Below are 26,421 nucleotides of genomic sequence, written 5' to 3'. Positions count from 1 at the left end.
AATTTACCACTATAGCCTTATCACCAGCAGCTCCCACTTACTGCTAGTGCGTGTGCCACTTATGGGGATCTGCCACATGTCGGAGGTGACACTGACCATGGCTATGTTGGGGTGGCGATAACTCAACGCAAGAACCCTTCCCAATCCCATCGATACGATTCAACGGTCCAGATCCATTGATGAAAACCACATCATGATGGGTGGCTCTTGCTTTGTTCACGCGCAAGCCTGTCGTGGACTCACTGGGCCACAGTTGCCGGCGGCTCTAACCCACTCTCCTGGCTTGGCTCACCCAACTCATCAAGCTTCGATCTACGATGTATGTCGGTCATGTCCCTTTCTTAAAATATATGTTTTTATTAATTTACAGTGATGATGATATTCTTCTATTAATCTGATAATTAAGTTAACAGAGTCATTCCAACATCGCGAACATTCAAAAGAAAAAAAAAAAAAGACCGTGTTGAGTTGATTCGATAGTCACATGTTTATTAGTTTATAAGCACAGGGAATATATGTTCTTATGGTTAATTCCTCTCTCGATATTCTTGTTTGTCTCTTTACCAGTTTTTTTATTACATCATTGTTGTACTTGTATTTAATTGTACAGTTCTTGTACCAGATGTTGAATCAAAGCAACTAAAATTTATTGTTTGTTGTCTGTTTGTTTAGAACTTATTGACCAACGACACAAGGGTAGTTATTTGTGTTTTTCTAAGGATGATAGGGAACTTGCACCTAAAGCACATCGTTTTAATGATAAGGTTTTTACTAAGAAGAAGAAAAGATGAGTGTAAAAAGAAAAAGTTGTTATTTAACTTGTTAGTTAAGTTTGGTTAAGTGGATTCGGGAATATAGCAGAAGAGTGATGGAAATGTTTGGAGCAGTGTGCAGAAGAGAAGAGACTATGCACTTTCCCTTTCTATCTGAAGGCTGCGGAGTGAGAGGTAGTTATCATTCACGCGTCACATTCACGTTAGGTCATCTCATATCTCTATAATCTCTATAATCTCTAAAATCTCTATAATCTCCATCAACAACATTTTCAAACTCACTCTTCAAATATCCTTACTTTCCCTAATTTCTCGAATCTTGTTAGCTATCTGCTGAGCCCAGTTAAATCCCTGCCTATTTTTCCAGCCAGTTTCCTCCCTCCACAAGCCAACTTCCAACCTCAATCACCTCACCAATCAATCTCTCTGCCTTTCCACTCATCCATCACACCCTTGTAACTTTCTGTCCCTTTGAGCTTTTCTTTTCTTTATCTTCAAACACACAACAACTTCGTCCTGGATTTCGTTCGCTTCTGCATACAAAAGGTTCTTTCTTCACCTTCATTTATTAGGATTTTTTTGGTCGGTTCTCTACTTCCGCCCAAACCTTTCAACAAAAATCCAACCTTTTTGTCTTCTTTCTACTTTCCCCTCACTTCTTCTGAGATCTTAAACAAAAGGTGCTTCCAAAGTGAAGTCCTTTTTGGAATACGAGAATGCAGGATCCAGCGTTGTTCCAGCCCTTGAAACCCCACTTTCCCGAACAAGAGCAGCTTAAGTGTCCCCGTTGCGATTCCGTCAACACCAAGTTCTGTTACTACAACAACTACAACCTCTCGCAGCCTCGCCATTTTTGCAAGAACTGCAGAAGGTATTGGACCAAAGGAGGTGCTTTGAGAAACATCCCCGTCGGGGGTGGAAGCAGAAAGAACGCCAAACGATCATCCTCGTCCACCAACACCAAACGCGCTTCCCCGTCACCTGCTCCAGAACCCGACCCGACTCGTGTTTGCCCTAACCCTGTTGTTGGTGGTGCTGGGAATTTCGGTTCTCTTTTGGCATCGGGTGCTCATTTGGGGAACCTCTTGGTGGGTCTGAAATCAAGTGGGGCGAATCTAAAAGCTGTGCAAATGGAAGAATTTGGGGAGAATGTTAGTTCGGGTCACCTGGCGGATCCTGGTTCTGGTCGGAACCCTGTGCTGGAGATTGAAAGGAATGGGAATGCAGCAAGTTTTCTGAGTATGCAAAATGGTGATTCAAGCTGTTGGAATGGTACTAATGGGTGGTCTAACCTTGCAATTTTCACTCCTGGGTCTAGCTATGAAAATTTATGAATATTCTGATATATATATATATATATATATATATATATATATATATATATATATATATATATATATATGTATGTATATTTAAACATGTTGTGAAAAGATTTATATATATCAGTAGCTTAAGTTAAAGCCTTTGGGATATTGGTATATCATATATATCGTGCTATGGAGGATCACAAACGAGTAAGCCACTGCAATAGGATCGATTTTAAAGTTTCTTTTGTGTTGGATTTTTATGTTTGTGGATGGTGGTGTTCTTCACTTTTACCAATGATGGAAGAAAGAAAGACATGTATTTTCTTAGATATGAATGTTGTTGTAGTGAGATTGTTTTCAATCTGATCGTGTTGCCAATGCCATGAGTTGGAGATTCTAATTTATTTACCGTATCTGTGTATTTTACATGCGCAATTTGTTGTATGCTGTTTTCAATAATAGCTTTTTGAAAAACCTATGGCTGTTTGTATGATAGTGTCCTACTCGGCTAGCTACTTGCCCATTAAATATTTTTTGGTAATGGAGGTTGATTTCATTGAATCTGGTTGGAGGTAAACAAAGAACTGCACTATATATAATTATATACATTTTCAATGGAGGGTTGACGAGGCTAAAAGGAAATAGCCATTAATGCACATTTTTTTTTCTTAATTTATTTATGAGTTTTCTACTTGGCAATTGGTTTTCCACTTTGCATCCACATCCTCGCAAATTTAGTTTCTGTGAATGAATCTCTACCACGAAAATGTTGGATATATTGGTGTTGGTTCTAGATATGTATTATGACATGAAACACTTCGAATAGTTGTGCGGTCGTCTTAAATTGACTTCAAAGGGAACTATTGTGGACCCACTCTGGTTCAATTTGACCAGGTCCAATCATGGATAAATATGTTTTCTTCCTTAACTTCTTAGCTTTTGGTAGAAGTTAAAACTAAACTTTATTGATTAATTTAGTCCTATCATTTTTAAATTGTAACAATTTATTTATTTTAATTAAATTTTTTATAAGTTTATTTGAGATTTTAAATGTTTTTTTATTAATGTGAAGAAAAAAATATATTAAATAGTATAAACAATTTAAAGTTATTATAAAATGTGTTTGAAATATAAAATAAATTTAATAAAATTTGGTTAAAATGATTAAATTTATGTTTTAAAAAATTGAAACATTAAATTAAATCAAAATTTAAAAAAAAAATCAATTTTAATTGAGAGTGAAGGAATAAAAAATATATGCCATGATCACTCTACTGATCTAATCACTAAAAAAAGGTGACTAAGTCAAAACCAAGATAAATGACTATTGATTATCATGGAGATGATGATTACGACGACTTCAGTAATCATAAGTTTATTTTGAAACCTATAAATAAAAGTTAAATCGGACGTCGAATTATAGACATCTTGTACATGATAGTCGAATTTGAGTGATGCGATAATGAGCCAACAACGGGTGAAAACAGAAATGTCCATTTAGAACTCACTAGGATAGACTTTAAAGATGATTCTGATACCATATTAGAATGTGAGTTTTAAATCTAACTCAACTCTACAAAACTAGCTTGTAAGATAAGGTTCCACGAGGAATGCAAACAAATATTTTAAGGTGACTTTTATGCATCGAAAAACTCAATTCTAATAAGAAAATACGATTGAAAGTACTTACGAAACTACCTATAAATTTATATGTTTTTATGCTTCTCTCTCTCTTGTTAAACTTAAAATGAGATATGGCGGAAAACGACATAGATAGAAGTATTTAAGATATGACTCTTTTGTTGATGGTGATGTGTACTTGTTCCAGAGATATTTATTTACATCTTTCTAGCGTTGGCCTTTAGTCTCAATTTTTGGATTAAAGGGTACGTCCAAGTAGAAAATTTGGAGGATTATCATAATAATCCATGTTACTTTAGATTTCCCTCCATTTGGATTAATCTCTTATGTTTTTTTCAAAGACGCAATTCTCAATTTTCTATAATTGGAGAACAGAAAAAGTGTTTTAGTTACGATATAGTTTTATTGAAATATAAATTACAGAATTTTATAAATCATGTGCATAATTTCTTCTTAAGTGCATCTAAAACAGGGAAATAAGAAAAAATAAATAATTATTTTTTATAAAACTAATATTGACTTGTATATAAATTAAAGTTTATTTTTAAGTATCCTGAGTCATGTTTTTTCAAATTAATTCATTCCTAAGTATATTTTAACTTAAAATATAGAAAGTACTAAAACAATATACTTTTCATATCAGATTTGTTAATTAATTCAATTAATTTCCCATTAAAAACGCGTGTTTTTTATTCTCAGCGGTGGAATCTTAGGTGGGCGTCTATACATTTGGGCTTTGGCCATTTTGGGTGTATGCATTTGGGCTTTTGTAGATGCGTGTCTATGCATTTGGGTTGCAGCCCATTAACAGTAAACAATCAGACTGGGTCCATTCGAAGGCGTTGAATTAGGGTTTTCCATTTTACTCGCTATAAATCGTGATAGAAAGAATACCTTAGCTTTCTTCTTCACTCTCTCCTGCAGAACGAGCGAAGGTTCTTGTGATTTTAATTTAGATCTTGTGTGGTCGTATCAGGTGAGAAAGTAGTAGTAGAAGAAGAAGAATGGCGACAGTGCCAGGACAATTGATCTGGGAGATCGTGAAGAAGAACAACTCTTTCTTGGTGAAAGAGTTCGGAAGGGGCACTCAGAGCGTGCAGTTCAGCAGAGAGCCCAACAATCTCTACAACCTCAACACTTTCAAGTACTCTGGTAATCATCTTGTTAGTGAAGTGCAATTTATTTTAAATGTGTTGTTGATTTATAGGTTTTAGTTGTTGTAGAGTTTTTAAGCTTTGATTCCGTGCTTACACTCTTTATTTTGAGGCCAGGTTATTGTGGATAATCAATTTTTGTTTGTAAATTCATGTTAGGTCTGGCGAACAAGAAAACCGTCACCATTCAGCCTGCTGGTAAAGACCAATCTGTAATACTGGCCACAACTAAAACAAGGAAACAAAATAAGCCAGCTTCATTGCTTCACAAGTCTGTCATGAAAAAGGAGTTCCGAAGAATGGCGAAGGCAGTGCAAAATCAGGTAATATTGGAGAGAATTAAATCGGTCAATCTGTGTTTTTTGCGGTGTTATCCCTGTTTCGTTTCTATGACATGGAGTAAATGGCGTATGGTTCTGGACAGCTGATTATATACCTATTTGATATTTTTTTTTTTTTTGTTTTGCGTGTTAGCTTCATTTATATTTGGTATCGATTGAGAGAAAATGTTGATGGTTTGTATTGCCTATATGTACGTGTTAAAACAATTTGTACTGGGTTAGCTGATTTTTTCTACTAATGATCTGCCCCCAGGTGGGCTTTGTGGTTGGGTTTTCTATGTTTATGTGAACTTAATTAAGATGCTTCAGTTGAATTGCAAAATAGTTTAATGTTTAGGACATTGCTATTCTTTAGTTAATGTTAGTTAGATATATATTGTTTAGCCAGATTATTGATGGTTGTTGTAGATTACTTGTTAGACTCAAAGGCATTTTGACACACGGAAATGGAATTTTTGTCTTGTGTTTTTGTACATTTAGTCATATTTGTATATTTTAAATAAATGAAATTGTTGGATGAGAAACGTGACTGAATGCTATGTGGTTTTGTTCGATCATGTTTTAAGTCAAAGCCATTTGAGCCCGAAACGTGAACTAGTTCTTTTTCAGCAGTGATGAGCCTCTAACATGTAAGAAGAAATCCCTAATTGGGGTTCTTCAATGAAATTTGCTTGTTACGCTTGGCTTCTGAGCTTTTATCGTTTAGGAAGTTATTTCAGCAATTCTTTTCCGTTTTCTACGTCTACCTCCCCGTTGCATTTTTATGGTGTGGATAAACAATGAATAATTCCGGAAATTTAATTGTATTTGATTCACCAATAGTTGTAATGATGCATGAGTTTTTTTGTCAGTTGTGAAAGGTATCATGTTTAGGGGCTCTGGTACTAGCTTTACATTTTGAAGGCATTTCGATGCAATACAAGTTGAATATGAGTGACATCATGTTGGGCAGCCCTCCTTTATCTTTATTTGAAATTAATTCGTTGGTTTGAGAAATATGTCTGTTGATAAAATGGTTTTTGTACGTCAAGTTTTACAGTGTAGTCATTTTAAATCTCTGCCATGAGTGGTTTTTACGTAGCGGTGATGAGCATCTAACATGTAAGAAGAAATTCGTAGTTGGGTTTCTTCAATGAAATTTACTTGTTACGCTTGGCTTCTGAGCTTTTTTTATCATTTATAAGTTCTTTCATGGAAGGAGTAATGCCATCGATAATTGTCTCTTTCTTTTGTTAATCATTTCTCTTTACTTCCTGTTATTTCACTGGAACTACGCAGCTAATTTTATTTACTTTATTGTTTGCGTTGTAGGTAGCGGATAACTACTACAGACCTGATCTGAAAAAGGCAGCTCTGGCAAGGTTGAGCGCTGTCAATAGGAGTCTGAAAGTTGCAAAGTCTGGAGTTAAGAAGAGAAACAGACAGGCTGTGAAGGTTGTTGGCAGGAAGTGAATTGAGAAGTGTTAACTTTGCATTTTACATTTCTACCATCCCTTTGTAGTTTTTGTGTTTTAGAACCCAGTTCTAGATTTTTATGTTTTGTCTGGAGATATATGGGTTAAATTTTTTTTGAAGTTGTTTAAGAATGATTTCTACATGTATAACTGCAAGAAGACATTGTTCCTTAATCTTAAAACTGTCAAACTAGATATCGGGTTGTGATACTTTTAAAATTTTTCTTGAACAATTATGAGTATCAGAACATAGTAAACTTGGTTAAACAAGCTTTTGGTTACATAATTGTACAATAATATCTGAATAACGACTACGTCTGTGCTTGATATAAAAGTTTGAAGTTTGGAAAACAATTAAATAAAAGGTAATCATAATATTTTTTAAGAAGTTATTATCTGAATAATGTTTGATTAAAGGGTCATTCGAGACAACATTGAGGTGTGATGCAACTGATTAAGGGTATTGTTCATCCATTACTGCCTATGATACAAGAATAATAATAATTTTGGTAAATATAAATGTTGAGATTATTATTCAAAAGTTATTGTTATGTTCCAACATAAATACCAAGTCAGAAAATATTAAAGAAAATCGTTTAAATTGTATTATATTATTTCATGAATGAAAATACTTAATCAATTTAAGTATTTTAATCATAGAGTTATTAGATAATTTTATATATATTTGCATTCACTTGTAAAATCAGGAAGTTAAAATTTAGTATCATTGACGATGGATTATTCCTTTTACAACAACAATTTATTATTGTTTGAAGTTTTTTCTTTGTTTATGCATATATATATATATATATATATATATATATATATATATATATATATTAATAGATATATATCTACAACCAAATAAGCTATGTTGGAACATTTTTTTTCATATTTTTCTAATCATTTGTTTTATTTTTCGGCTATTTATTTCAACTGAAAAATTTGGTCAAGTTTATTTGTTGAAATTTGGTTTCAGATGTACTGCTATGATATTAACCATTTGGGTACCTATTTTATAAATTACACCGAATATTCATTATTATTTATACTTATACTTTTTTCGTTACATAATTTTTATTTCTATTTTATCTTTTATAATATAATTATTTTTTATTTTTTAAGAAATATAATTATAAACTGATTTTTTAAAAATCTAATTGTTATTTTGAATTATTTATATAAAACTGTTGCAATTTCTCTTTTTTTGGGTTGTCATCTTTTTATCATATTTGTAGTTTTTGCCGTTAATATTCAGATACTTGTTATTATTTTTATTATCTATAATTATATATATATATATATATATATATATATATATATATATATATATATATATATATATATATATATATATATATATATATATTAAAAAAAAGGGACATTGTTAGTGTCGCACGGAAATTTTATAAGTTTATTGAAAAACGACATGGTTAGTTATTGTCAATTTATATTATTTTAAGGTAAAAATAATTATTTTAATAATATTTGAACATGGAGGTAATTAGAAGTTGCTTCACGAGCTTTGTTGCCATTAGCACTATCTTCAACTTTCCTATAATAATATGTTTGTAGACGTAACAATTAGTATCATATATAGAAAACTGACTTTATAACTTTATAAGAATAATATTAATTAAAACTGACTTTAAGTTACACCAGAAACTCCTGCAAAATAAGAACAATTATAAATGTTAATAATCTATGGTTGGTCCAAGTAACAATTAACAATTAATGAAGATAGGTGCAGATATCACATTATTTAAAATTATTAATAGTAAAATTTTGTTCATTTAATTTTTTGGATTGGTCAATAATACATAGAAATTGTTTACATAAATAATTTTGTTGCTTAAAAGTTTTGAATATTAATAATAGATACAGAGTTTGGGCCGTGTGAGAAGGGTAACGCGGAGAGTGTGAGAGAGTATTTTCGTGGAAGGAGCCCAGCCCAGTCAATTATTCCACACATAGAAAAAGAAGCCATAAAGAGGAACGTAAGAAAGGTCTCTCTTTCAAATTAACTCAAAATTCGAAATTCCATTCCTCTTCTATTTCTCTTTCTGAATTTTGGGAATCGAAAAACCCTAAGCTAAGCGAATCGGTGACGATGGGGAACACGGAGAAGCTGATGAACCAGATCATGGAGTTGAAATTCACGTCAAAGTCGCTACAGCGTCAATCGCGCAAGTGCGAGAAGGAGGAGAAGGCGGAGAAGCTCAAGGTGAAGAAGGCGATCGAGAAAGGCAACATGGACGGCGCGCGGATCTACGCGGAAAACGCCATCCGGAAGCGCACCGAGCAGATGAATTACCTCCGCTTGGCCTCACGCCTCGACGCCGTGGTGGCGCGGCTTGACACGCAGGCGAAGATGGCGACTATCAGCAAGTCGATGGGAAACATCGTGAAATCGCTGGAGTCATCGCTGGCTACCGGGAACCTGCAGAAGATGTCGGAGACCATGGACCAGTTCGAGAAGCAGTTCGTGAACATGGAGGTCCAGGCGGAGTTCATGGAGAGCGCCATGGCTGGATCGACCTCTCTCTCCACTCCCGAAGGAGAGGTCAACAGCCTCATGCAGCAGGTCGCCGACGACTACGGTCTCGAGGTCTCCGTCGGCCTCCCTCAGCCCGCCGCTCACGCCGTTCCGACCAAGGAAGCCGACAAGGTCGACGAGGACGACTTGTCTCGCCGCCTCGCCGAACTCAAGGCTAGAGGTTAACGTAATTAATTAATCAATTAATACTGTGGCATCATCGTCACTATCATCATCATCATCTGTTACTATCCTTTTCCATAGCTGAATATGCAATGCTATATGTTTTCTGTATATTAATCTGAATTCGGTTGTTATTTGGTCTTTACTCTTGAGTGGTATTATGACTTCTCTTTATGTTAGTCTCATCGTGTGAATACTTAATACGTTTATACAATGCTTGTATTTGTCTTTTCAAATAACATCTGGTGATAATATGCTTGTTGATGTAAAATGACCTCAAATTTTGGTTTGGAATCCAAAAATTATGATATTAGATAGCATTTCATGTTTTTCAAATGAGAGGCAAACATTGAAATAGTTTATATGTAAATCCCAGAGATAAGGTGTCGTATGTAGACTAGACTGTTTTACATTAACAGCGAAGCAGAACGAATAAACATAGGTCAGAGAAATGAGCCAGAACCAACATGGCCACAAAAGGGAGCTATACTGCACATGAGCATGTTCTTCCTTATTGTCACCAGAAGCTGATTAAGTTTATGTCTGGTACTGCTTTGAAGACCAGTCCAGATTCTCTGCTGGTACAAGAACAGTACCCAAAGCTCAGCAAGAATCCAAATTCATTTAAGACTCTCCATTGTATCTCAACTGGAACTATTGGGTTGTAGGTTTTGCATCTTTTACCTATATTAAACATGATTTCGTGGAGTATCATGCCTGAAGCTATAAAATGTATTGGACTAGCGTTTTTTCTATAAAACACCAACATCATTTACCAACTTCTGCTAAACTTACTGAATACTGCCGGATGTTCCTCTAAACTGTCTAGAATAAGCCAGACAGGAAAAATACTTTATAAGAATGAGTTGCAGATGGAAGCTTCTATAGCGTCTTCTGTGAATTACAAAACCATGAGAGTTTTGTAACGACTTATCCATATAACAGCACTACGCACTGGTACTTCATATTTTCATGTATTAGACTTGCTATTATTATAAAAGGAAAAACAATAAGGATCCTCTGTTGCTTTACCTCAAGGGCAATTAACTTCCTATGGAAACTTGCCAATGCCAAATGCAAATATTTCAAATGTATACAAATATTCTTTACATCGAGAGCGCAATTACTAATTACAATGCAAAATTAGTGACAATTATGCGGCATCTGATTCCAACAATTTCAAAAAGATATCATTTTTGCCATTCAATAAAGCACAGTCCATCAACGAATTACACTATACAAATAATAACTACACATGTCTAATCGATCATTTCAAATGATAACAATTTGTGATATATTAGCTGTCCCCACCATTGACAGTCTCTCTAGTTAATATTCGGTGTATAATGGAATTCAGAATGTCAGGCAACAATAGAAAGTGCTCAGAAGAGCCAAATGATATATTGTTTTCCCAGTCATCCACTATTCCATTTTGATTCATCAATAAAAGAAGACAGAGTGACAATTCGTATGTTGTTGTACTATTCCACAGTACAATTTTCTGCTAATTTCTAAACCAGTCTTCATGTCTCCTTAGCATGTTGTTGACGAGAATTCCAATACAATCTAAGATTAGTCCCTTGAAACTCCAACGTCGTATTTATCAAAGAAGACAACCAAACATAACTATAGAGTTAAATGAAAAACACATTCTTAGATACAAAATAAAGTTTTTTCAATAAATAACTTCAGGATTGAACTTTTCAAGATTAGGAACATTGATCACACGGACATACGATACATATAGTGATAATAACAGAAATTAAGCAAATTAATTGCTGGGTTTACGAATAGGAAGAGACACGTCCAGAAAGAAAAAGTGAGAACGTAAAGGAAATGAACAAAGGACAAAACACCGACAAACAAACATCTAGTTCTGTCTGCTTATCTGTTGGGCTTTTTCATGGGGCCCATACAAACAAAATGGGCCGAAGCTGTCCACACAAGAATGAAGAATAGAGATTTTCTTCCTACGCCCCTACTTTTATTCTTCATTTCATAAATATGTTCGATGAACAAAATACACCTGTCACAAAATCTTTGATACATTTAAAAGAATTTTATTTTAAAAAAGTTATAAACTATCAAATTACACATATTTTGTAATATATTTTAAAATATGATTACATGAAATGATGATTTCGAAATACTAGTAAAAAATATTTTTTAAATTAAAATAAATTATTTAAATAATTCTGGATAGTTCATTCATAAAAATATGAAATGTATAATTCAAAATAATATTTTTACTATTTTAAGTATTCTAAAAAAAGAAAAGCGCCAGAAATTCCTGAAAAAGGATATAAGCAAATATATTTCAAATTATCTTTTCATGATTTGGTTAGTTACTCGAGTATTTTTTGTTTAAATTATTTTATTATTTTAATCAATATATCTTCTTTATTAATTACGTTGAAACAAACTAATAAATATAAAGATTTTTAAAAAACATTAAAAAATGTAAAAATAGCAATATAGTTTATAGAAATTAAACATAAAGTAATCATATTACTCTCTCTTTTCTTAACTATAAGACTATTTAGTTCACCAAAATAAAGTGCTTAAAGTAATTGATAATAATATTAATCCAAAATATTGTGATGTTACTTATTTTCATATTCTGACTTGCTTCCAAATAAATTAATATTTGTTTGCATTTGGAGTATATAAAATTAAAATATATCGGAAAAAAAGGGAAAGCGTGATGTGATGTGAGAGAGAGTGAACAAATGAAAATTGTCACGTGCTGAGATGTGGCCTACGCACCAGCTTTGATTGGACGTTACAGGGCCACATGCTCAAATCCACACGTTTTTTTTATTTTCTATATATTCCTTATCACCGTCCATACCATACATTTTAATATATATTTTAAAACAATATACTATTTTCTAAATATTTTTTCTTTAAATAATTGTAAAAAAATTAATAAAATTTGAGTTAGACATGAAATTTTAAATTTAATGGTTTTATAATTAATATTTTTTTAATTAACAATGATTTTAGAGACCAAATAGATTTATCTCAAACGTTATACTTTTAAAATTAGAGAACGCCATTTTCTATTACAACTAGTTTATAAATGTTATTAATTACTTTATCCAAAAACGTCTATTATAAACACTGACATTTATCACAAATAGACAAGTGAGATTTAAAAGAATAAAATTAGAAATTATAATTTTTCTTAAAAAGTGAGACTGAAAAAAAATATCTAGGAACAAATTAATTTAATTTCCTATAAAAATATTTATTTTAACTCAAGTTTCAAATGCAATGAAATATTCAAGAAATCAGTCCAAATCAACATTGTTTTGCTTTAAAATATCGAAAAATGTTGTCGGACGATGAACAAAATTCTTGTTGCTTAGAGTATTTAATTTCCATGTCAACACCACGAGATGAGATTTCTGATGACTAATCGTTTTAAAAAAATAATAATTGTTATATAATTATAATATTTATTATAATTGACCATCTGTGTAGAGGTATAAAAATATTTAACAGTGCAAATAAATAAAGTAATTTAAAAAAATGTCCGAAACAAAATTCTATAAAAATGGCAAAAATAAATGTTGTCAGTCATGTGTAACACAATAAGAACAACAATTGCATAGTTTGGTGACTGGAGTGTTTTTTTGTTGGTTGATCTTCTTCACTGTTCTTTCCCAGACCCACCTCTAAGTTCAAAGCAGCCATGGCTTTTTTCTTCAGTAGGGTCAACTTGTTCATCTTTTTTCATCTCCTTGTTGCAACACCCATTTTCTCAGAATCCTCCTTCAGCTCACATGCAATCTCCACCACCAAGTTCCTAGATTTAGCGAAGGATCCTCAGCTTTTTGATTGGATGGTGGGTATCAGGAGGAAGATTCACGAGAACCCAGAGCTGGGTTATGAGGAATTTCAGACCAGTGAACTGATAAGAGTGGAATTGGATAAATTGGGCATCTCATATAAATACCCAGTTGCAGTCACTGGTGTTATTGGCTTCATAGGGACTGGGCTCCCTCCTTTTGTAGCATTAAGAGCTGATATGGATGCTCTTCCTATGCAGGTCTACATGATTTTTATTCTTTTTCATTTATTTTTTACCTTCTTCTTCTAATTGTATCAGGTTTCTAGCTTTTCAATTATTACTATACTTTTTATGGATGAGTTTGATTTATTAATCAATTTTTTCATTATTAATACTCCTACCCATTTCCAATTTATAGGTTGTATTTCCATTTGCTACACTGTTTAGTGTATATTTTTCGTTGATTTTTTTTTTTTTTCTGTCTTCAAACATAGGAACTGGTGGAATGGGAGCACAAGAGTAAAGTACCTGGAAAGATGCATGCTTGTGGTCATGATGCTCATGTCGCCATGCTTCTCGGTGCGGCAAAGATTCTCAAGGAGCATGAAAATGAGATTCGAGTATGGTTTTTGACTTTTTTTTTATACTTATAGTTTATACACAGACAAGGCGCTGATCTACTGATAGTTTAAATGCTTTGGAGAAGTATTTATCTTCAAATAGTTTTTGAGTGGGGAGACTTACACTGCTTCCAGTTTTACCATCTTCTCAAGAATATGAGATATGACTCCTCTAAATGATTAGTTATTCTTGAAGAGAAAACCAAAACATTTCAAGCTTTAATGAAAAATTGATAGAATAAATTTTCAACGGATGAATAAGTAAACAATTAAATAGGATTGGTTGGATAGTACCACAAAGATGCAGTACTGACTCCCATCTCTTTTTGATTGAATAGTTATGCTTTGTTATGCACGTATTCCAAGTAACTACCTATTTGAAATACCAACAGCTGTTTGAGATTCCTTACCTTTTCACTAAAGATTGCGACTCTTCTGATTGTTATGTGCTTTTGCTGATTAAATTTTGGGTAATGAAAGGGTGACACACCTTTACTTATTTAACATGATTTTTATAATAACAGAGCAAGAAATAATGTGTCGTGTGTCAAAGAATTTTTTCTCCTAAATTTTTTTCTGCCTTTTTTATTTATCGTAATCGTGTCAAAGTCAAACATGACATCTGTTTGGCAAATTGTTGGCAATTATGATTTCTCATTATGCAAACTTTCTATGTAACGAACTTTCAGTACTCTTATCTCCTGGTATGCAACTTTAGTATTAAAAAGACATAACATGTCAAGAAGAAATAGAAAACGAAAAGGAAAAGGCTGGTCTCTGTACCATCTACTATTCCAAGACAGATACTTGAAATTACCAATGGAACTCACCACTTTCTTTTCTCAGTTTTGTTGTTTAATTGTTTTAGTTCTTTATTGAATAATTGATAGCATTTCTTACTTTGTCTCCACAGGGAACTGTTGTTCTTGTTTTTCAACCAGCCGAAGAAGGAGGTGCAGGGGCTAGGAAAATTTTAGATGCTGGAGTCTTGGAAAATATCTCTGCCATATTTGGATTGCATATTACACCTACCTTTCCTATTGGTGAAGTGGCTGCCAGGGCAGGTCCTGTCTTTGCAGGAAGTGGCTTCTTTGAAGCAACAATAAATGGCAGGGGAGGTCATGCAGCTATCCCTCAGCACTCTATAGACCCAATATTGGCAGCTTCCAATGTCATTGTTAGCTTACAGCATATTGTATCTCGTGAGGCCAATCCTCTGGACTCCCAGGTAACCTTATTTCATTGCAATCTGGCCCTACCCACCTACCCTTTATTGTTGTTCAAGAGTTTTCAGTTTGTACCTTTTTTTAAACCAGGACTACTAGACTGGCCATTCTGTCTTGTATATTCTCATATAGACTATGTGTGGGCATGGGAAAGAACTAAGGGAAGCTGGAGAGTATAAGCTGAGCCTTAGCTTCAAACCAATATCATTAGCAATTTTAGTTTCCCTTGTTTTCTTTCATTCACTCTCTTTTGTCATCTACATATAATTTGGAAGTATCGGTCCCACCTTTTTGTCTCTTAATTTGAGAATTGAGACCTTATGCCTTTCGTCATTATATGAAGCATTGAAAGCTTTTTGTTTTAAGGGTCTTTGGCAAAGATATCTATCAGGAAACAGCAATTCTGGCCAACTTATACAGTAGTGACTTGGAGGCTCTCTGCTTTGCCCACTCTTGTGGCAACACACACACACACACATATTGAGAAACTTACTACAGTATTATTTGTCCGACTGTTTATTGAATATAATGAAGGCCTTGTTTCCTGAAATAATTCATTGTTTATGGACCAATCTTCCGTGTCTTCCTAACATAAAAAATATCTCCACAGGTTCTGACAGTAGGAAAATTTCAAGGAGGTGGTGCTTTCAATGTTATTCCAGACTCTGTCACAATTGGTGGCACCTTTCGAGCTTTTTCAAAAGAAAGTTTCATGCAACTGAGACATCGGATCGAGCAGGTTTGTTGTGAAGAATAAATTCATCTGTACATTTGTCTCTCTTTATGTGTACTTGTTTGGTGAAAAAGTTGCATGAGAATATCCCAATTCAGGCCTTTTCTCCTTTGTTGTCAAACTTATTTGGCTTTTGAACCAAGAAATGATTTTACCATTGTAGTTTTCACTGCAATTCTATCAGGGGCTAAGGCTGAGTTATTTTTTAGGTTATCACTGGGCAAGCTGCAGTGCAGAGATGCAATGCAACAGTCGACTTTCTCGATGAAGAGAAACCTTTCTTCCCCCCTACAGTGAACAATGGTGACTTGCATGAATTCTTTCAAAGTGTTGCTGGGAGTTTAATTGGTAGCAATAAAGTTAAGGACTTGCAACCATTGATGGGATCTGAGGACTTTGCATTCTATCAAGAGGTTTTTCCAGGGTACTTCTTCCTCCTTGGAATGGAGGATGCCAATGTTGAGCGTCTTGAGTTACCACACTCTCCATATTACAAAGTCAATGAAGATGCACTTCCTTATGGAGCTGCACTTCATGCATCATTAGCTACTAGCTACCTTCTTAAATTACATCAACAAGTACCAGTAGTGGAGGGAAACCATCACGATGAATTATAGCACAGTTCATTGCAAGTCATGTTGGGTTATTTATTGGTGCAATCACGAGGTACTGTGGAACTGGTTTTACACATCCTTTGCTGTAAATGTATGCTATTCAAATTAAAATAATTCCACAGAGCTTCCACATTGTAATCATTAACCCTGCTGATCTTGGGGGTAAATCAAATCGGATAGAACAGGCAACTTTAATTTGATATTTTCTGCAATTTCAAATTCATTCAAGCATCTGCTACTGGTATGAAATGTGGTTTAGATTCAATGTCCTGGATATGGAGACAACTGGTTTTTGAAAAAGGTGAATTATCAATTCCTACAGCATAGAGCTTTGAATTACATATAAAATTCTTAAGAATTGAGATAGAAAATGTGAGACTTTCCACCACTCCCTTTCTTTTATGCATGGAAAGATGATTTATCAAAATGAAATATTAACTCCAATATCATGTTAACTTTTCTTTTAAGCTAATTGATATGAAAAATGATATTTTGATACACATACGTTGATTTGATATTATTTATTCTTACTTTTTATTTACTTTTTTTTCTAAAAAAGTATAAAAATTTATTCCTTTATGATCATTATCACATTCAAATTTGAAATAGGCTACCTAAGGCTTTCTTTGCATATACTTCCTGTTTGCTAAAAGATGAGAAGTATTTATGGATTAATACTTTCAACACATATATAAAATAATAATAGCAAATTTAAGATTAGATTTTTACTTCAGTTGAATTAACATTTCAGTTAATATTTGTAACTTGTAAGTGTCAAAGGACAAGAGATAAAATTGGTAAGAAAATATGAGAGTAGATTACCCCTTGGTGAGAAGAGTGGCCATGATATGAAGATCAAAATGCAGCTTAAAATGATTCTAATATGAAAGTTATAATTAGATTTTAGAGATTTTAATTGAAGAAGAAACTAGTTTATGTTGGTTTATAATAATAAAAAAAACATCAAATTTTACTAGAAGCAGTTGGAAACTTTAATTTTTTTTTGGCTTTTGATTATTTTAAAACTTAAAACAAATATATAGAAAAATTAAGGAGTTTACTTTTTTTTTTTTTTTTTTTTTTTTTTTTTATATGGGGTTGAAAAGGACACTGTGGCGGAACAGGTGCTGGTCTATCCCTCGAACTCCAACCTTGTTGATGATATAGTTATAACGTGTCCGCCGCGAAACTCAACATTCCGTCGCACAGTGTTTGGTCGGTGCAGCGTTAAGGGTGGAACCAACGGCGAAATGGCGAGCATTTCAAACTTAACCAACGCTCTGCCACTGCATATTCGAAGGTTTCGACCTTGTGGTTATTCTTCTTCTCTGTGTACTCTCTCTTGTTCTCTCGCCGAGGACGTCGAACCCAAACCACCCATTCCCAAACCTAATTCGTACTTCCCGAAGCGTGGCCAAACCCTTGAACTCGTGTGCGAGTCCCTCGCCTTCAAAGGCAAGGGCCTCTGCAAGGTCACAGAAACCGGCTTCGTTGTCCTATGCGACCGCGCACTTCCCGGAGAACATTTCATTGGCCGCGTCACTCGCAAAAAGGGAAATTACGCCGAGGTAGCTACCTCTTCTCTTCTCTTTGATTTCTATTCCTTTTCCGATTTAATTAACAAAACACAGGTAACTAAAGTGAAGACCATAACTCCTCCACGCGACATTGTGGATGCTCCTTGTGTTTACGCTCCGTATTGTGGAGGCTGCAAGACGCAGAATTTGTCCTACGAGGCTCAGCTCAGAGCCAAGGAAGAGCAGGTCCGTGACTTGTTGATTCACGTGGGAAAGTTTTCGCGCGAAGTGGTTCAGTTGCACGGCGTTATGAAGCCAATTGTACCTTGTGATATCCAGTTTCATTATAGGAATAAGGTTGGTGCTGTTGTTTGTGCTAGTTCTTTTTTAACCAGACATCGACTCCTGGTGAGTAAATGACTTGTGTAGTGTGTTTTACATGCTTGCGTATGCAGATGGAATTCTCCTTTGGTCCCCAAAGATGGCTGCCTAGAGAATTACTGCATGAGCGACGTGCTGATGATGCTGATGATGAAAACGAGAATTTTGCGCTGGGATTGCATGCTCCGGGTTTTTTTGATAAAATTTTAAATGTTGACAAGTGCTTATTGCAATCTCATCCTGCTAATAAGGTATGCAGTGTTATGCTTTATTTGCAATTGCAAGCTTGTATAGTGTGTATGCAGTTATGTTTTTTTAATATACTTCGAACAGGATAGGTTGCCTAAGGAGCCAATCCAATGCTGTTCTTTTATCTAGATTTGCCGTCTTTAAACGTTAAAATCTCTCATAAGCAAACGAGGTAAAAAAATCCGAGTTCAGGGAATCCCATTTATAGTAGAAATAGAAATTTAGTTTGCTTACAAAACCCTGAGCCACTAAGACAAAACTATTCTTGATCATTATGATGATTATTCCCCCTGAGAAAGTTAGATGTGTATGTGTCTTGGAGGGTGTGCCTTTTAGTTTTCCGCCATTTGAAGCTTTTGACTATCCTGATCTCTTTGACGAGACGTGCACCTAACTGAAAAGAACTTCCTTGAAAATTGATACCGAGGAGCACTGACATTATAATGACTTCCATTGTCTTGTTTCACTGCCTTTTGCTTCCTTTCTTGTCTTTACTTTTGCTGCTTTTCCAGTGCAGTGGTTTTGCTAGATATAATTGTTGTCTGAACAGGTACTTGCAGCCATCCAAGAATGTTGGAGAGATCCACAACTTGGTTTTTCTCCATATGATGTTCATTCACACAAGGGATTTCTTAAGCATTTGATGCTGAGATCGGGAAGGTATATAAGTTACATCTTGTGATCCCTCACTTAATTGTTTTAGGTACACATGGATATTGTAGTTGTGACTATACTCTAGTGTAACAGGTCAAACATTGCATTAGACCCAGTTACAAACTATAACAATTTTTCTAAAAACTAGTCCATGGGAATGTATGAATGGATTTGTTGGAAATAGCAACTGGGAGGGATGGAATAGTAATTTATTTCTTTTTGCAGCAAACTGAATAACTTGGTAGCAAAATTTGATGTTCTGCATAGTCAGGCGTATACTTAAGAGTTAAAGAGTGTTCATAGTTATTTTTTCACATAAATTACACTTGTCCTTGTACCTTCAATACATTCTTATATCTCTGAATTTGAAGGAGACCTTTTTTTATCATTATTATTATATGATTTTTGTACCAGGGATGTCACAACTGGTCAGCCTGAAGTTATGGTCAACTTTGTGAGCTCTTCCTACAAGCCAGACCTGTTGAAGTTCCTTGTTGATAAAGTTTCTGCATTTCCTGAAGTGGTTCGTAGTCAATATATATATATATATATATATATATATATATATATAATTTTTTTTTTCTTTTCTTATGAATGTGGATCCTCCTTAACTGTCCAAACTCTTGAAATATGTAATCGAAATAATTTTTGTTTCTGTTGAAGATAGTACTTCCACCTATCAACTTAAGCCTTTTGCAATAGTTGGTCTTGACAAGGTAAGCCTCTTTGATCAAAAGGTCTAGAGTTTGATCTGTGCTACTGCTTGCATTTTTTTATAATGGAGTTTATGAACAAGGTAAAATGGGATTTGTGCATTCTCCACGCTTCTAGGATGCATAACATGAGGGGTTGTGTATTAAGCTTTTAGGGAAGTTAGTGGTCCTTACCAATTATTGTTAATTTGATATATCCCTACTTGCTAGATTAATTTTTAGTGGCATATATAGGGAGTAGGATCTGCAATTATAGTACTATATTGGGGAGAGGATGACACTTAAACTTGCTTTGAAAGAAGCAACAAAAGGGAGATGCGGAAGAAATTTCTTTAACTTAATTGTTAAAATAGTTGTTTACAACTATAAAGCTGTTTTTGTTGTATCTAGAAGGCTCATAGGCTGTACTCCTTTTTACTGATTTGTACCTTTCCTCAGTCTCAAACACATATATATTGCATCAATGGGGTACCTCACTCTCTGTTGAAATAATTAGAAAATCCATGTAATCATTAAGTCTAAGGTAGGAGGTTGAGTGTTAGATAACCTCTGCACCTATTTCTCTGTCCAAGTAGCCTAGGACAATGCTTTTGATGTTTAGTCTTTCTATTGTATCAATCTTCTAATATATAAATATAGAACTAAGAGAAGGGTTCTTGACGTCCTCTAGAAATATTTTTCCGTTTTAATCTCAAGTCTCTCAATGTTTTTCTCCGGAAGTATGAAATATATTCATTAACATTTAAGTTGTATGGGCAAACTTCTGGATTTTTTTTTTTGACAAGCTTAATTTTCTAACATCTCTTTCATTCAAGAGTCTGTTAAACTTGAAGCATGGATAGTACACAGACCTGATGCACTCATCAACATTGTGCAGAAATTCAATTTTTATTAGAAGAACAGTGATGACAGAGGATTGAACTCTAGACCACTTGGTTGTCGGTTGTAGAGGTTTTGTTACAGTGTCACGAACCAAGTATCCCAAAAGGTTAAGCTGTTTTGGTGAAGGCATATGGATGGTTTTTAAATTACATCTCTAGCAGTTCGCAATGCAATTTTTAGTCAATATTTTAAAGCCAACAGTCATATGGAACTTTTTTGGAAATTTTCGCATGGAGATGACCTTGCTAACTTGAAATTGTATGTATTTATTGCTTTTAATACCATTAAAACTTCTTTATATGAACGCTAGGTAAGTGTAGTTAATAATGTAAATACTTCTGTTGGTAACACATCGGTTGGAGAGGAAGAATACACTTTGTATGGGAAATCTAGCATCACAGAGACATTAAGAGGGCTTACATTCCAAATATCAGCAAACTCTTTCTTTCAAACAAACACTTATCAGGTTTGCAGTAATCCCAAAATAATTGGCATTCTCTTTATCTGGTCCCATATTTTATTTCTTAAATTTAGCCATGGTCATCTGGCAAGAAAATAATCTTTTTTGTTTTCCTTTCTAGGCAGAGGTTTTATATAAGCTTATAGAAGATTGTGCTGGTGTCAAGGGTGATGGCTCTGAAATTGTCCTTGACCTGTTTTGTGGAACAGGCACCATAGGTCTGACGCTTGCTAGAAGGTAACCTTTTGTCTTGATCTGGTGTTTAAGTATTTTAGGATAAAATGTGAAACAATCAGATTAATTTTGTCTTCCAATCTATATCAGGGTAAGGCATGTTTATGGCTATGAAGTAGTTCCTCAAGCCATCGCAGATGCTTGTCTTAATGCCAAGATAAATGGCATACAGAATGCAACATTTATCCAGGGAGATCTCAATAAGATTGATGAAAATTTTGGGAAGAATTTTCCTAAACCTGATATCGTCATTTCAGGTTTCAATGCTCCTTCTAAGTTTCTTTATTCCTACTTTTTCTTTTGCTTGTTCTGCTGAAAGCTATTTACTTGAATATAGTCTTAACCAGAAGTACATATGGAGATATCCTTCTACTTATTTGATTTGCCAGTTATTCACCGTGTTCTTCTCATTACTTTAATTTCATTTCATTTAACCATTGCACTGATTTGTGTACAATTGAGGGGAACTTGCTTCCATTGACATTTTGTATGGAGGGAGATGTGCTAATTTATACTGGTATTTGTAAATGCCTGATCAAGACTTCGATATACAGGCAGGAAATTTTCTTATGACAGACTGGAAATTGTAATTGACAAGATTCACTGTGTTTTTGTGTATACCAATGCATTGCACTTCTCACATGTGTAAACAAAATGCAGATCCCAATCGTCCAGGAATGCACATGAAGTTGATTAAATTCCTGCTTAATCTTAAGGCACCTCGCATAGTGTATGTGTCATGTAATCCTGCCACATGTGCACGTGATCTTGATTTTCTTTGTCATGACGTGGTATGTGTCATTTTATTTTATGTTCTTGTGCTTTGAGATACAATTATTTGAGCTGTTGAAGGTTTTGTGTAGGCTGAACAGAATACAAAAGGATGTTACAAACTAATAAGCCTACAGCCGGTTGACATGTTCCCACACACACCTCATATTGAGTGTGTTTGCCTTCTGGAGCTTCAGTAATCTATGATCAATTAAAACTTCCATTTCAAGGTTGGGCACTATTTTATTTGCTCTGCTACATTTGGGACTATTTGGGAGTTTACATCTTGGAGGCTGAAGAACTTTTAGTGATTTTTTTGGAATATCTAAATCATTTAATTCTTATGGTCTAGATTTTGCAAAAGGCTAACTAATAGGCCTATAGATTCCATTTGTAATTACTATAGATGCCATTTGTAATTACTATTTTTTAAAGAAAATGACTGTAAAATTTAGAATTCAATGGATGACTGCACTCTGGATCTATGCTGCTCTGCTGGATTAACCGAGTTACATCCATGAGCTCATGGCTATAAGAAACTGCTATAAAAATTATCAATCTCATATTCTCTTCTTCTATTCAGCATACAGTATGGTTACCCTGCTCTCGAGACTTTATTAAATGGCTGCAGCTAACTATCAATGCAGTCAAGTTATAGGTTATCTCTGTAACATTGCCTGTTAATGAATTTTCGCAATGCACAGTTTTGAGTTATGGACAATCCGTACTAGTTCAAATTCTTTTTCTTTACAGTTGGACTGTTGTTTGTTTACTTGTTTCCTCCTTTATTTATCTGTTTCTTGCATAACTTTCAGGGAATTACAAGCTTAATACAAGATCAAAATCAAGGTTTGATCTTCAAGGCGATAAATAGGAAAACTCGTACATTTATGCTGCAAGGTGTGATACTATTATATTAATGCTTTGCCGACCAAAAATTCATTTTGAATGGTTATAGCATTGGAAAACAAGCATGGATTACACTGTTGCAAGCCTACAAAAGTTTCTCATACATTAGTATTTATGCAGAGGTTCCAAAAGATTGGATTCATGCTTAGCAGCATCCAAATGTGGATTAGGGTAACAATTATGGTTATACTTATAGTTATTTATGGTTAGGTTACGGTTGAGGGTGAGGGTATCTTGACGAATGGGAAACATGAAGATGGAGATGTAGAGAGGAGCTCCATTACTAAGAAATCGGCCATGAAAGAAGCAAGCTTGATATGAGATAATATACATGAAAAGTCGGAACATAGGGAAAAAGAATGAAAGCTAGAAGAAACAGTTATGTTAATCGGAGAGTTTTGTTAGGGTAAATTTAAATATAATATAATTAAATGAGTTGTTTATTAAAAACTTGGAGTTTTGTATGTTTTAGAGTACAATAATAAGCAATTTAATGTAATAGTTATTAGACAATAATAGGTAATAGATGTGTTTTAATGGTAGAGTTTATGATTTGGAAATGAAAAACTATGATGTATGTCTATGAATTGAAAATGTTTAGTTGACACAGTGTAACAAAACAAGTAACAATAAAAAAAAAACAATTTTTTTCTTAAAGGTTTAGTTTTAATACTATTTTCGTTTCTTAAAAGACATGGACACAGAACACAGAAAGACGGAGTATGGTAATTTATTCAAACTCTACTCTGTAATATTCATAAACAAGGCTAGGACTTTAAATGGTGTGAGACACCATATTGTTTTCTCCCCATGTCAATAATTTATCCAGTTAATTGAAATCTGATATGAATTTAAAAATATTACTTTTAAATTGTGCTGGATTGGCGAATCCTTTGAAGATAAATGAGAGCGATGAGACGTAGGTCATTTGAGCGGGAGGGGGATTCTAATGAGTCCTTTTCCTTATTTTTGTCTATAATTCAGGTCCCATGACAGATTTGGAATTGTATTCCATTTTTTAAGCACGTCAAGCCTGGCATGCAACCGTGATTAAAATAACAAAATTATCATTTCACATCTTTTTAACAACCACTCTACAACGTCTTTTAATAATAATAATAGAAAATGTTATGCCTTTATAATATAAATAAATCTTAAGATGTAATATATATGTGAAAGTTATCACGGTATTATTTACCTTTATAAAATAAGCTTATTTCAGAAGAATTACATCCTTATAAACTAAACGTACTTATTGATTGTATTCTAAGTGTGGTTTGACTCCTCTAAAAGTTGTCCTTCTTATAAAAATGAATAAAATAGTGGAGATGTACTTCAACAAATAAATCAGAGTTGTAATTGTTAATTATCATGGATTAGTTGTAATTGTTAATTATCATGGATTAGGGTTTTTATTGTATTTGTTAGATATGTTATTTTTATTTTTTATTTATTTTTTATTTTTAATTAGTTTGTTATTATTTTTTATTTGTATTTTGGATTTAGTTCATATTTCTTCTATTATAAATAGATAATTCTATGTGTATATTCAACACAAAGGAGATTAATCTCATATATAGTTTTTCACTGTATTCAGCATGATATCAGAGCCAAAGGTTCTTTTGAGGAAAAAAAATCTTGTTGTCTTTACCACTACACTCGTCGATGTCGGTGATGGTGCCATTTATCGCTGTCGACGGTGCCATCGTCCACCATTGTCACTATTAAAGTTCAAGTTTCGACTGAGGATCACATGGTTTTGATTGTCTCGGCCAGACGACCATCATGCCATCAACGCAGCCTTCATCGGAGCTCCTACGCGCTCTTAGTGCCTTTTAAAGTTATGGATTTACTCCCTTTTCGTCGTGCATTGTGGAATGTCTAGTAGCAATTCAGAGTATTGAGATAACTCGTTTTTCTCTTTCAGGTTCATCGTGTGTTGTCGCACGTCTCGTCTCCTCTCAAGCATCTATTCAGAGTTGTGCCTTGATTGGAAAATCTTGGGTTTTTTAATATTTCTCTCGTATTCATCCATGGCTTTTATTATCTCTTCTGATATCTTTTTGTCACCATTGCGTTTATATATATATATATATATATATATGTTTTTTTTTCATAGAAAATATGGTTTTTGTTAGTTTATATATAATCGTGGTGACTCTCCAACAATTACCTCTTCATCCACGGGTGGCTTTCCTCAAAGGTGATTTGCAAGAAGAGATTTACATGGAGCAACCTCCCAGATTTGTTGCTTAGGGGAGTCTTCTGAGTTTGTATTTCGTCTTCTATGTCGTCTTGCAGATCATTAACAATTTGGTGTCACTCGAGTGCAGAAACAAATATTTTGACTAAGTCTTTATGGATTATATTAGTAACAAGCTTGATACATACGATTTGTATGCACTAGCTTGAAGGGGAGTGTTAGATATATTATCTTTATTTTATATTTATCTTTTATTTTTAGTTAGTTTGTTATTATTTTTTATTTATATTTTAGACTTAACCCATATTTCTTCTACTATAAATAGAGGACCCTATGTGTATATTCAACACATGAGAGATTAATTCCATATATAATTTCACTATATTCAAGAGTATTAATATATTCTAAATCCGATAAAAATTACAAGTGTTAGTATCAAAATATTGTATGTTATCACTTTTAACGGGAGAGTAACCGGTCCATGGAATGGAAAGAAAAAAATGTTACTTGCTAAAACGGTGGATAGAATAATTTTGAGTGGATGGAATATTAATTATAGGATTAATCTTTTCAATATAATTAAGAAAATTGTATTCCCTGATTAAAAAGTTGTATTATTAGAACTTTGATTAACTTTTACAGTTTTAGATTGTAATTAATGTTAATATTGAAGTGTAAACTTATGGTTGAAACTAAGAGAACAGACATACTTTCTATGGTAGAATGCATGAGGGATTAAAGTTTTATAAATTTGGGAGTTTGGTAAAATGATTGTAGCATTGTTGGAATGTAGTTGTGTAGTGCATGCAGTAAAAGTTAGGTGGATGGTAAGTGTAATGAAGAATGGTTGAAGTTGAAGGAGGAAGAGAGGAAGGGAAAATGACAGGGATGATTGTGTGGGACTGGTGTGGTGTGCACGTGGGAGTCAACATCATCATCTTCCTTCATTGTAGGGTCTTTCATTTTATTTGGTTGTTGAGCTAAGGCCATTGAATGTGACAAACTTCTTCTATGTGCATGCATGGATTCAAAAACACTCACTCACTGCCATAAAAGAGAGCAATTTAAGC

At 33.9% G+C, this 26,421-nt stretch overlaps 5 protein-coding genes across 12 annotated transcripts; all 5 read left to right on the top strand.

The window, feature by feature from the left end:
• Positions 1 to 69: 69 nt before the first annotated feature.
• LOC106759905 (dof zinc finger protein DOF1.7) lies at positions 70 to 2,515 on the top strand. Of its 4 annotated transcripts, none has more exons than XM_022781446.1 (3): positions 70 to 319; positions 888 to 2,133; positions 2,180 to 2,515. In XM_022781446.1, the coding sequence occupies exon 2, from the start codon at positions 1,490 to 1,492 to the stop codon at positions 2,105 to 2,107; it is 618 nt and encodes a 205-aa protein (XP_022637167.1). In that variant the 5' UTR covers positions 70 to 319; positions 888 to 1,489; the 3' UTR covers positions 2,108 to 2,133; positions 2,180 to 2,515. The 4 variants fall into 4 exon arrangements, with proteins under 4 accessions (XP_022637167.1, XP_022637168.1, XP_014498775.1 ...); XM_022781447.1 differs by lacking the exon at positions 70 to 319 and having other exon boundaries at positions 841 to 1,319; positions 1,454 to 2,133; XM_014643289.2 differs by lacking the exon at positions 70 to 319 and having other exon boundaries at positions 845 to 2,125.
• Positions 2,516 to 4,725: 2,210 nt separating this feature from the next.
• On the top strand, positions 4,726 to 6,889 carry LOC106760851 (60S ribosomal protein L28-2). Its single transcript, XM_014644283.2, has 3 exons — positions 4,726 to 4,873; positions 5,035 to 5,198; positions 6,528 to 6,889. The coding sequence occupies exons 1-3, from the start codon at positions 4,726 to 4,728 to the stop codon at positions 6,666 to 6,668; spliced, it is 453 nt and encodes a 150-aa protein (XP_014499769.1). The 3' UTR covers positions 6,669 to 6,889.
• Positions 6,890 to 8,666: 1,777 nt separating this feature from the next.
• LOC106759810 (ESCRT-related protein CHMP1B) lies at positions 8,667 to 9,625 on the top strand. The gene has a single exon (XM_014643154.2). It carries the CDS (start codon positions 8,781 to 8,783, stop codon positions 9,390 to 9,392), a length of 612 nt encoding a protein of 203 aa, XP_014498640.1. The 5' UTR covers positions 8,667 to 8,780; the 3' UTR covers positions 9,393 to 9,625.
• Positions 9,626 to 12,985: 3,360 nt separating this feature from the next.
• Positions 12,986 to 16,678, top strand: LOC106759778 (IAA-amino acid hydrolase ILR1-like 4). The gene is made up of 5 exons (XM_014643116.2): positions 12,986 to 13,443; positions 13,680 to 13,805; positions 14,719 to 15,033; positions 15,642 to 15,770; positions 15,974 to 16,678. Exons 1-5 carry the CDS (start codon positions 13,087 to 13,089, stop codon positions 16,379 to 16,381), a joined length of 1,335 nt encoding a protein of 444 aa, XP_014498602.1. The 5' UTR covers positions 12,986 to 13,086; the 3' UTR covers positions 16,382 to 16,678.
• An 803-nt stretch (positions 16,679 to 17,481) lies between these two features.
• Positions 17,482 to 25,181, top strand: LOC106762429 (uncharacterized RNA methyltransferase CT0009). Of its 5 annotated transcripts, XR_002668036.1 has the most exons (13): positions 17,482 to 17,946; positions 18,010 to 18,252; positions 18,351 to 18,527; positions 19,076 to 19,185; positions 19,594 to 19,702; positions 21,085 to 21,240; positions 21,356 to 21,471; positions 21,559 to 21,725; positions 22,129 to 22,259; positions 22,332 to 22,469; positions 23,055 to 23,139; positions 24,746 to 24,988; positions 25,076 to 25,181. XR_002668036.1 is itself a non-coding variant. In XM_014646336.2 (11 exons), the coding sequence occupies exons 1-10, from the start codon at positions 17,629 to 17,631 to the stop codon at positions 22,437 to 22,439; spliced, it is 1,635 nt and encodes a 544-aa protein (XP_014501822.1). In that variant the 5' UTR covers positions 17,482 to 17,628; the 3' UTR covers positions 22,440 to 22,469; positions 23,055 to 23,861. The 5 variants fall into 5 exon arrangements, 3 of the variants coding, with proteins under 3 accessions (XP_014501822.1, XP_014501821.1, XP_022637166.1); XR_001375818.2 differs by lacking the exons at positions 24,746 to 24,988; positions 25,076 to 25,181 and adding an exon at positions 23,359 to 23,859; XM_014646336.2 differs by lacking the exons at positions 24,746 to 24,988; positions 25,076 to 25,181 and having other exon boundaries at positions 23,055 to 23,861.
• Positions 25,182 to 26,421: the final 1,240 nt, after the last annotated feature.

The sequence above is a fragment of the Vigna radiata genome, chromosome 5 (genome assembly GCF_000741045.1).
Source record: "Vigna radiata var. radiata cultivar VC1973A chromosome 5, Vradiata_ver6, whole genome shotgun sequence".
NCBI classification, from domain to species: Eukaryota; Viridiplantae; Streptophyta; class Magnoliopsida; order Fabales; family Fabaceae; genus Vigna; species Vigna radiata.
The sequence above is the reverse complement of the archived record's forward strand: the minus strand, read 5'-3'. Positions and strand labels throughout refer to the sequence as shown.

Excerpts from the sequence above, each read along its gene's own strand:
- LOC106759905 (XM_022781446.1), top strand. The coding sequence starts at position 1,490 with ATGCAGGATCCAGCGTTGTTCCAGCCCTTGAAACCCCACTTTCCCGAA.
- LOC106760851 (XM_014644283.2), top strand. The coding sequence starts at position 4,726 with ATGGCGACAGTGCCAGGACAATTGATCTGGGAGATCGTGAAGAAGAAC. Across the intron at positions 4,874-5,034 it reads CAACACTTTCAAGTACTCTG|GTCTGGCGAACAAGAAAACC; the intron begins GTAATCATCTTG and ends AATTCATGTTAG. Across the intron at positions 5,199-6,527 it reads CGAAGGCAGTGCAAAATCAG|GTAGCGGATAACTACTACAG; the intron begins GTAATATTGGAG and ends TTTGCGTTGTAG.
- LOC106759810 (XM_014643154.2), top strand. The coding sequence starts at position 8,781 with ATGGGGAACACGGAGAAGCTGATGAACCAGATCATGGAGTTGAAATTC.
- LOC106759778 (XM_014643116.2), top strand. The coding sequence starts at position 13,087 with ATGGCTTTTTTCTTCAGTAGGGTCAACTTGTTCATCTTTTTTCATCTC. Across the intron at positions 13,444-13,679 it reads TGGATGCTCTTCCTATGCAG|GAACTGGTGGAATGGGAGCA; the intron begins GTCTACATGATT and ends CTTCAAACATAG. Across the intron at positions 15,771-15,973 it reads TGAGACATCGGATCGAGCAG|GTTATCACTGGGCAAGCTGC; the intron begins GTTTGTTGTGAA and ends GTTATTTTTTAG.
- LOC106762429 (XM_014646336.2), top strand. The coding sequence starts at position 17,629 with ATGGCGAGCATTTCAAACTTAACCAACGCTCTGCCACTGCATATTCGA. Across the intron at positions 19,186-19,593 it reads TTGATGCTGAGATCGGGAAG|GGATGTCACAACTGGTCAGC; the intron begins GTATATAAGTTA and ends TTTTTGTACCAG. Across the intron at positions 21,726-22,128 it reads ACCTGATATCGTCATTTCAG|ATCCCAATCGTCCAGGAATG; the intron begins GTTTCAATGCTC and ends AACAAAATGCAG.